The 9228-nt window shown below is 62.5% G+C and overlaps 1 protein-coding gene across 1 annotated transcript; it reads right to left on the reverse strand.

Annotated features, from left to right (window-relative positions):
* Positions 1-1259: 1259 nt before the first annotated feature.
* On the reverse strand, positions 1260-8746 carry LRRC15 (leucine rich repeat containing 15). Its single transcript, XM_067542862.1, has 2 exons — positions 8681-8746; positions 1260-4792 (listed from the first exon to the last, which is right to left on the reverse strand). The coding sequence occupies exon 2, from the start codon at positions 4785-4787 to the stop codon at positions 3003-3005; it is 1785 nt and encodes a 594-aa protein (XP_067398963.1). The 5' UTR covers positions 4788-4792; positions 8681-8746; the 3' UTR covers positions 1260-3002.
* Positions 8747-9228: the final 482 nt, after the last annotated feature.

Below are 9228 nucleotides of genomic sequence, written 5' to 3' on the forward strand. Positions count from 1 at the left end.
TTGCGCTTGCTGAAACAAAGAGGTAACACTGGCTTACGGTTCCGGGCATCCTAGCAGAGCGCCACACCTATCTTGAGTGGAGGGGAGTCAGGGAAACCCTGGTCCATGTCACCCAGCTCACGGCCAATGCTTTCGAGTCAGCCAGCCCCCCCGCCCCCACCAGCATTTCAGCCATACCTAGGGTTTGGGGGAGGGAATCTGGCTTTGAAACAAAACTCACTGGTCTCCTCAGGGGAGTTGTGTGTAACGAGCTGCAGAGGAGCTGGCGAGCAGCATGTGAGCAGGGCGGGAATCACCGCGAGCATTTATGTGCAGCATAGTACGGGGCTGCGTTCTCGTTAGCCACACCGGGCACCCGCCCTGCAGAGCTTCCATGCAGCTTGGACAGTGGCAACAGGAACGCCAGGCTCACTCAGCGTACGTGGCTGGGGGCAGCCCTGGGGAGGAGAATCAGCCGCGGGAAGTGACAGCAGGGCCTGTTATTCGGAGCAGCTCCCCCCTCCTTTGCTAGCTGAACAGAGCCAGCCCAGCACCGAGCTACGAACACGAGGAGGAACGCCAGCAAAGCGGGCGGATGGCCTGACAGGACGCAGGGCTGTGGTCTGTGAAATGAAGAATCTGGCATGGTCCAAGAGGCTCAGCCAGAGCATAAGGAGGAGAAACTGAGGCAGGCCCAAACTGGCGAGAAGCTGTTCCAAAGGAGGGCCCTGGCAGAGCAACGGGCATGGACAGGAGCCCAGCTGTCGTGTTACGCTGCTGGCTGGAAGGTCACGCCCAGCCCCACTCTGGGGCAGCGCCAGCCGTCAGCCTGGGCTCTTCCCCAGCATCTTCTTGCCACTAACACATCTGTTGGAGTAAACGCCCACGGCAGACACAGTGCATGTCAGACTTTGACCCGGAGGGGCAGACTCTGGCCTCAGTGACTCTGGTGTAAATCCAGAGTGAATGCAGTAAGGTCCGTGGGGTTACCTGGGACTTACAGTCAGCAGCACCACTGTCCCATTCTGGGCCTAGCTTTCTAAACACTGCTCCTGGAGGTTTTGCTTCCGTGGTTCTTTCCCAGTTTACACCAACCCCCCGCAGCTCTCCTGAGAACATCAGACAGATAGCGGAGTCTGTGACCAAGGACCAGACCAGTCACTCTGTGCGTGCGGGGTAGACAGAGCTGCCTGGTTCTCACGGCACAGGTTGTGAGAGGAGATGTTAGCGATTCGCACATTCTTGCTGTTCACAGACAGAGGAGAGTTTGGTTGGTTCAGTGATATTTTATTGTTACTTATTCTTTGTATTGCTGTAGCACCTAGGAACCCCAGCCATGGGCCAGGACCCCATTGCGCAAGGCACTGTACAAATGCAGAGCAAACAGAGGGTCCCTGCCCCAAGGGGCTCACACTCTAAGTATCTGTCAAGAGAGGACAGGTGGATACAGACGGGTGAATGAGAGAGAACAAGGAACCACTGAGCCCATCCTGGTCAGGATGATGGGCAGGTGTCAGCACTCCAGCTATGGATGGGGAGATGGCGCTAACTGTGCATGTCTAGTGTGGTAGATGAGGGGCTCCAGCCCGTACTGGAAATGGGGGGACAGCAGCATGGGGAGTGTAGTGCTATGGTGATCTGGGGAGACGCAGACACCGGGCCCTGCCTTGGGCTAGTCTATGCTCCATAACGAACAGCCTGTGGTGCGGTTGCACAGGGAAACACCCCCTTACAGCACAGCAGACATGCGCCGAGCCAGCCGAGGTGTCGGGCCGCAGCATTGCTGGGACACCAGGCGCTTGGTTTTTGCCACGTTTTTCCTGAGTTTCCGGGCGGTACGATGGCATGCCCGTTCTGCAGGCCGGCTCTGCCCCGGGGCCGACAGGCGCGTGAGCGGAGGAGGGAGGGGGGCACTCCCGCTGCCTGTCCCAGGAGGGCCGGGCGCCAGCCCCAATGGAGTCGGCTGGGGGCCTCAGCCGGGCTGCCATTGCTAGGCAGCAAACTGAAAAGGGAAAGTGGTTCTGCAGGAGGGTCCATGCCCCTCAGCCACCGCCCCCAACCCGGGGAACAAGGCCCAGGAGCAAAGGAGTCCCACACAGCCCCGGGGTTCACGCAGCTCCGACTCGCTCGGCCCTAGAGACGGAGCCCACCAGGAGCAGCCCTGGATGCTGATGTCGCGGTTTCCCTCTGTCTATGGGGTCAACCCCGAAGCCTGGCTGGAGCAGCCCGGGCCCTGGGGGAGCGAGGCGCTGGGTAGCGGGAAGGGTTTCACCCTCCTCCTCCTCCTCCCTTCAGGGGCCACGCACGCCGCACCCCCCTTCCCGCCGTGACTGAGCGCCGCACTAGCCGCCGAGCCCAGCTGGCCGCACACACCCGGTCCGCAAAGCTCTGGGGCCACACGGCCTGGGAGTGGGGGCGGCTCGCTGCCTGCCCTGGCCCTGACGGCAGGCTGGGGCTATCAGACCCCGGGGGCGTGGAACTGGGGGGAGCTCAGAGACTGGGGGCGTCAGGTCGGCCCTGCTTGGCGCCGGCCCATGGACCTTCCCCAGTGGAGCCCTGGTCCCTCGCAGGTGACGGAGCTGGGAGCTCAGGACAAGCGGGACGAAGGGCCAGGGACCGACTACGCCAACCCCCCTCGCCCGCCCTGCGGCAGAGCTGCTGGAGAAGCCAGCGTTCAATGCGTCTAGCCAACGCCCCACGCACAGCGCCAAGGGGGAGCTGCTCGTGGGGATGGCAGGCCAGGGGGAGCCCGTGCCGGGGCTGGGCCCATGGGCATCATGGGGCAAGGGTGACGCAGCGGGGCCACGGGGCGGGGTGAGGGGTTTGGGTTAGCCCTTGAGGAAGGCGATTTAGCCTCAGTCGCTGTGTTGGGTGTCAGGCCCGCTGGCAGCGTATGGACTGAAATCCTCCCCCTCTCCCAGCCCCACACCCGCTGGCCGTGCCTTGAGGGGGCAGGGCAGGGCAGGGCAGGGGGTGGCTCTGCAATGCCAACGCAATCCCCACAGAGCTTCGCGGTGCCTGACCTAGGCCTTGTTCTGCCCAGTCTTTCTCCTCAGGACGACCCGGCTCCTCCGCTTACGGCTGCAGGCCACCAGCCCCGCCAGCGTGCAGAGCACGGCCAGGCAGCCCAGTGCAATGACCGCGATCACCACCCCGCTCTGCGGGCGCGTCAGGCCCCACAGCCCCTTCCCCTGGGTGACACCAGGGCTGGCCGGCGGCCGGGTCGGGGACCCGCTCTCCGTCCCTGCACCTGGCTGGCCGGCCAGCGAGGGGCTGAAGGCTGTGGGCGACCCTTTCTCTGGAGCCGGCTCTGACGGAGGGGCGGTGGGCGGCGTTTCCGGGCGGCCGGTAGATGTGGGCTGCGGCCCGTACGTCGGGGCTGCAGGAGGGGTCTCCGGAGAGACGTGCCCTTCGTCAAACCACGCGACGGGGGCCCCCCTGACGAGGAGCGGCAGGGCGCACACGGGGGGGCTGTCCCCCACCTTGAGCCGATTGGCTCGGAGCCAGGCCTGGAGCGAACGGATGCTGTCGTCACAGCGCCAGGGGTTGTCGTGCAGCTTCACGTCGCGCAGCTGGGCCAGAGGGTCGAAGAGGCCGGCAGGGAGGGTCTCCAAGGAGTTGTTCTGCAAGTGCACACTCAGCAGCCCGGGGGCGTGTCGGAACAGCTGCCCCGGCAGGCCCTGCAGCCTGTTGTTCTGCAGGGAGATGTTCTGCAGCTTGGGCAGGCCGCGGAGCAGCTCTGCGTCCAAGGCCTGCAGCGCGTTGCTGTGCAGAGACAGCTCCAGGAGCTCGCCCAGGCCCTGGAAGGCGAAGGGGGAGATGGCGCGAAGCTGGTTCCTGCTCAGAACCAGCAGCTGCAGCTGGGTGAGGTTGCTGAAGAGAGAGGCCGGCAGGGCGGCGAGCTGGTTATCGTAGAGCCACAGCTCCCGCAGCTGGGGCATGGGCCCGAACGCCCCGGGGGCGATCTCTCTCAGCGCGTTCCCGTGCAGCGTCAGCTTGGCGAGCTCGGGCAGGCGCAGGAAGATCCCCTGGGGCAAAGCTGCCAGGAAGTTGTTGGACAGGTAGAGCTTCTGCAGGCGGCCGTTGTGCGCGAAGAGCCCTGCCGACAGGCGCCTGAGCTGGTTCTGGTGCAGGCCGAGCTCCTGCAGCTCCAGGAGCCTGTCGAAGGCGCCGGCCGGGATCTCGCGCAGCTGGTTCTCGTACAGCCGGAGCACCTGCAGCTTCCGCAGCCTCCTCAGCGCCTTGGCCGGGAGGGCGGCGATGCTGTTCTTGGCGAGGTTGAGCTTGGTGAGACTGGTCAGCGGGTCGAAGAGCCCCTCGGGCAGCGACTGCAGGCTGTTCCCGTGCAGCTGCAGCTCTTTGAGGTTGCCGAGCTGGGCGAAGTGGGAGGGCTGGATGTGCCGGAGCTGGTTGCCCGAGAGCAGCAGAGATTCTAGCCGCCCCAAGGTTTGGAAGAGCTCCGCGGGCAGCTCCTGCAGCTTGTTGCTCGACAGGCTGAGGTAGCGCAGGGCAGCGAGGCTTTGGAAAGCTCTGGGGCTGATCCGGGACAGGTCGTTCTTCTCGATTCTCAGCGCGATCAGCACGGACGCGTTGCCGAAGGGCGACTCCCCCAGCGCAGCGATGCGGGTGTTCACGATCTGCAGGCTCATGGCGTTCCCCGGGATGGGGCTGGGCAGCTGGGTGATGCCGGCGCCTGAACACTCCACTTGGGCGGATTTGGAGCACTGACATTCTTCGGGACACTGGCCAAATGCCAGGCCGATGACATGAAGCCCCACGAGCAGCGGGACCCAACCTCTCGGCTCCATGGGCCCTGGAGTCAAAACAGACAAAGAGCATTCAACCTCCGCGCTGCCCCATCGACGGCAAGCAGGCTGCAGGCTGCCAGTGCCAGGACAGGACAGGCCAGGCCAGCGGAGCTTGCAGCGTGATGGATGCAACAGCTTCTTAACGTGCAATGTACAGAATAGCCCAGGGAAACCCAGGGCCAGGCGGGAAAGTAGCGTTCAAGCAGAGATGCCAAGCGCTGGCTGGTGAGACAGGCGGGATCCCCAGAGACACATTTGTACTCACAAGGAGTGACCGCCCTTTGGGGCTAGCGCACATCCTCAGGTCTGCAGTGCTCTACAGACGGGGGCATGGTTACCCCCACTGCACAGATGGGGGCTGGGGGGGGGTGTGACTGGCACAAGGGCCCAGCAGGTCAGTGTGAGCACCGTGGTGCCCAGCCCAGTCCCCGCTCTAACCATTAGAGCATGCTACTTCCTTTAACTTCTCACAATGGCCCCAGTCACAGCTGCCCTGCCTGTGAACGGCCCATCTCCCCAGTGCGCAGGGACGACGCGGCGGGTGACGCTACAGGGATTCTGCGCCGGCTGGAATGGGGTCTTTGGGCAGAGAAGACGCTGGATTCCCCTCTCCCCGGGTGACAACACACCAGGAGCCGCTCGCCCACAGCAAAGGCCAGGACTCCCCCGGTCACAGCCTGGGTTCAATGGGAGGATGCTAATAGCCACATGGCAGCTGCCACGCAGGCTCAGATCAGTGGCCCAGCTAGCCCGGTGGCCGCTGAGCGTGCCCAAGGACAGATGCTTCCCCAGGATGCATGACATCCCCATGATGCATCTGGAGTGCGCACAGCTGCAGCGTGGGAGTTGCGCGGTCAGAAATGCAGTGCCCAGAGGCGTAGCTGGCTGGGGACGGGGCGGGAGGATCCTCGTTATGCTCTGCTCTGAGCTACAGATTTTGTATATGTTACTAAAAACAGCTACAATTCCTTCCCGGAGCCAGCCCCTTTCCCCCGAGAAGATTCCAGCTGGAGGGCTCGACCTCCCCGCTGACGTCCCACCAAGCCGAGGGATGGGAAAGGGCTCTCGTGGGGGCCTGGGAGCCTCCGTGTCAGGCTGGGCCAATAAAGGGCCGACTGGAACAAAACGGGAGCAAAGCCAGCGAGCGTCTTGGGAAGCCCGGCAGCCCCTGCCCCACAGCAGAGCTCTTCGCTGCACTCCCAGCCTCCCCGCAGCACAACTCAACGCTGCTCCGGTTTCCTGTGCTCCAGCAGAGCAGCATTCAGGAGCTGGTCCAGCTGGAAGCAGCTTTTGAATGTCTCCGAAGCAGAGCCCAGTGGAAAACTCAACCCAGCAATTGCTGGCATCTAATCGGGGTTTAGAAATTCAGCCAAGCCCCGGGACTGTTGGAGGAGCAAAGCCGCTAATGCTAATACATGACACTTACGGAGCGCGGCAGCACCACACGAGGGTTAGTGGAGCTGAGCTCATTACAGCCCCTGGCCCTGCCAGAACAGAGTCATTAATTGCACCGTCCAGCAGCTTCCCCACTGGAACGGGCCTGCAGCATCCGCTGCCCCAAAAGCCTCTCCGAGCGGCACTGAGCAGGCGGGAGCAGCGGTGCTGGGCACGGCCCCCAGGCCTGCAGGCTTGCTCGCAGCACACGGAGGTGGTTAGGGTAATGACTGGAAATGTTGAGCCAGGGCTGCTGAGCCGGCATAATTCCAGCCGGAGCAGCGCAGCAAACCCAGCCCCGGGTCTGAGCCGGGCACTGCCCAGCCACTGCTCGCTAGGCAGCCCTGCTGGCTCAGCACGCCAGGCGCCCAGCAGATGCCAACACAGACTCGTCACAGCCCTGCCACAGGCTGGGAACAGGAGCCTACGGGCACTGTGCTGCCCGGGCCAGGCGCGTTGACACACACCCTACAACACGTCAGTACACGCCAGGCTCCGTGCGACTCTTGCTGACATTCCCACACAGCACCCCTGTGTTCAGGGTTCACCACTGGGGGAGCCAAGTTCTTTGGCTGGCCCTGGGCTGCGGGGGGGGATCTGGCATCTGAGCCCCCAAGAGCAGGCCATGCCCCACCCCGCCCCACATGCACCCCCAGTGCAGGGGCTGAGCAGCGAGCCCCCAGCCTGTGGTGAGCCGGGGGGCCCAACTCCCCACCCACGCACACACAGGGGCTCCCCGCACTGGGCCAGCGGCCCGGCCCCAGCTCAGCGGCTCTGGAGCGGCTGGAGCTGTGGGTCTGCCCGTTCTGGATGGAGGGGCCAGCCCCGGCGTGCAGAGCCGGTGGGGGAACCCTCCCAGATGGGGCTGGGTGTGGGCCCGGAGGCCCCTTCCCAAAGGGCCAGTGCCCAGCACAACGACCAGGAGCCAGGCCCCCAGTGCCTGGCAGGGGCTCTGGAGGGGGGCAGCCGGCGGTGGCTCCCGCCAGGTGGGCTCTGAAGCCTGCAGCTAGCCGGGCAGGACAGGCAGAAGGAGGCTGGCCGGCTTCTCCGTACCCACCCGGGGAGAGCGGCCAGTGATCCCAGGCAGCCCGTCCCAGCGGCTGCAGCCGATCACTGCGGGGCCTGGCCCAGACAGAGCCTTCGCTCAGCCCCTGCTCCGGGGGCGGGGGGCCGGGGTTGTAGAAGGAAGGCCGGACACGTTGGCGTGCTGCCAGCGTCGGGCTGCCTCGGGATCGGGGTGGGGCGCGGGTGCCAGCGCTGGGATAATGAAAGCACCGCTTGGCACTTCTCTAGCGCCTCCTGACTCCAGGGGGCCGGAGACCCTGGGCAAACCCTGCCCCAGGGACAAAAGGTGTGTGTGTGCATCAGGCTGGCAGCAGCTGGCTCGCTGCCCCTTGGCTAAGGGGAGCTGGGGGAGCCCCCCACTTCTCAGCCCCAGGGGATCTGCAGAGCTGCAGCATCCGCTCAGAGCCCCCAGCCGCCCACACTTGGCTCCTGACCTTTACTGCCGCTGTTCCCACCTGTCCCTGGGCAGAGCCAGGCCCCAACTCTCTGACAGCCGGACCCAACCTCCCCTCCGTCCAGAACGTGACTTCACGGCGCTAGTCCGCACAGCGTAGAATGGAAACGTGCCCTTTCCTCGCCTCCCCTGCTGCACAGCACTCAATCTCCAGCCCTTGGCAGCTCCTCAGGGGTCTGCACTGACTCCAGAAACTCCAATGGACGCTTTGGCAAACACCCCAGTTACCTGCCTAAGTGCTGGGTCAGCGTCCCAGCCTGGACGGGGAGGGCTTGCTCGCTGGACTCTGTATCACTGCCTGGGAAAATATTTGCTTCCAAGAGGGAAAAAGTCCCTTAAAGCCTGTAACATTTTTTTGGTTTACATATGGAAACAGTTTGCATCTGAGAACAATTTAGTTTACATCAAGCAGCCTATAAACATAACCGAGCACTCTGCACATCAAACGGGCTGTTCATGTCACACCCTTTAAAGTGAACGTGAAAGATTCATGCACCAGCTAATTAAAACCAGCTGGAAACTATTATATTCCTTTGTCTTGGTCAGGAAGAGAACTTACCACAATAGAAACAAAGTGCCTGAACATCTCTCTCTCTCTCTCTCTCTCTCTCTCTCTCTCACACACACACACACACACACACACACACACACGCCCCCTTCCCCTTTAACAATCAACCAGGCTGAAACTTTTACTTTACTTTTTCTTCCCACACATTCTTTATGGACCATTATCTGAGGCTTTGGTTTTCACTTCTCCTCTCTAGGTACGTCTGTTCTCACAATCATTTGGTGGAATCGGTTTGCTGGATGAGAACAAAACTTTGTCCTAAGGAACTGGAAGATGGGCTGAACGCCCTGACGTCCCTCAGCTGCGTCCCTGAAAAGCCGCACTGAGTCTGGGGTGAGCGCGCTCCGCACAGTAAAAGAAAAAGAAACTTACCAGCCCTGTGTCTTGCTGCTCAGATCTGGCAGAGCAAGGGAGCTGTTGAGCTGCAGAAACCTCAGTGCTGCAGTGGGAGCCGAGCGTGGCTGCTATGTCCCCTCCCAGTATTTAAACTGGCTGAATCAATGAATCAGCAACGGGGCAGCGTAGGAGGCTGGAGAAATCATTGGAATAAAAAAAAAAAAACAAACCTTGGGACTCTTTCTTCTGCTGTTTGCAACATGAACACAACATTTGTCGCAAGAGCTGGAACCCTCTATTGTTCTTCCTTGCGAGTCCCGAGTGCTTGTGTTTAGGGGGAAGCAGTGAGCCCTGAGAAAGGGGGTGTTACGAGGGCCAGGTCACTAGGGGGAGAGCACCCCGCTGCCCCGTGTATCACACAGGCCTCTAGGGAGGAGCCGAAACATTTTTGCTCCTACGAGCAGACGAACCATTTCAGAGCCTACAAACCTGGGAAGGGGGGGGAGCTGGACCGCCGATTAGCAAAGTCTCCTGCCGCCTAGATAGCACCGTTCCCCACCGCTCACAGCATGCTGGGTGGGGAC

The sequence above is a fragment of the Emydura macquarii genome, unplaced genomic scaffold, assembly GCF_026122565.2.
Source record: "Emydura macquarii macquarii isolate MOO-44397 ecotype Brisbane River unplaced genomic scaffold, CSIRO-AGI_Emac_v2 contig_729, whole genome shotgun sequence".
NCBI classification, from domain to species: Eukaryota; Metazoa; Chordata; order Testudines; family Chelidae; genus Emydura; species Emydura macquarii.

Excerpts from the sequence above, each read along its gene's own strand:
- LRRC15 (XM_067542862.1), bottom strand. The coding sequence starts at position 4,787 with ATGGAGCCGAGAGGTTGGGTCCCGCTGCTCGTGGGGCTTCATGTCATC.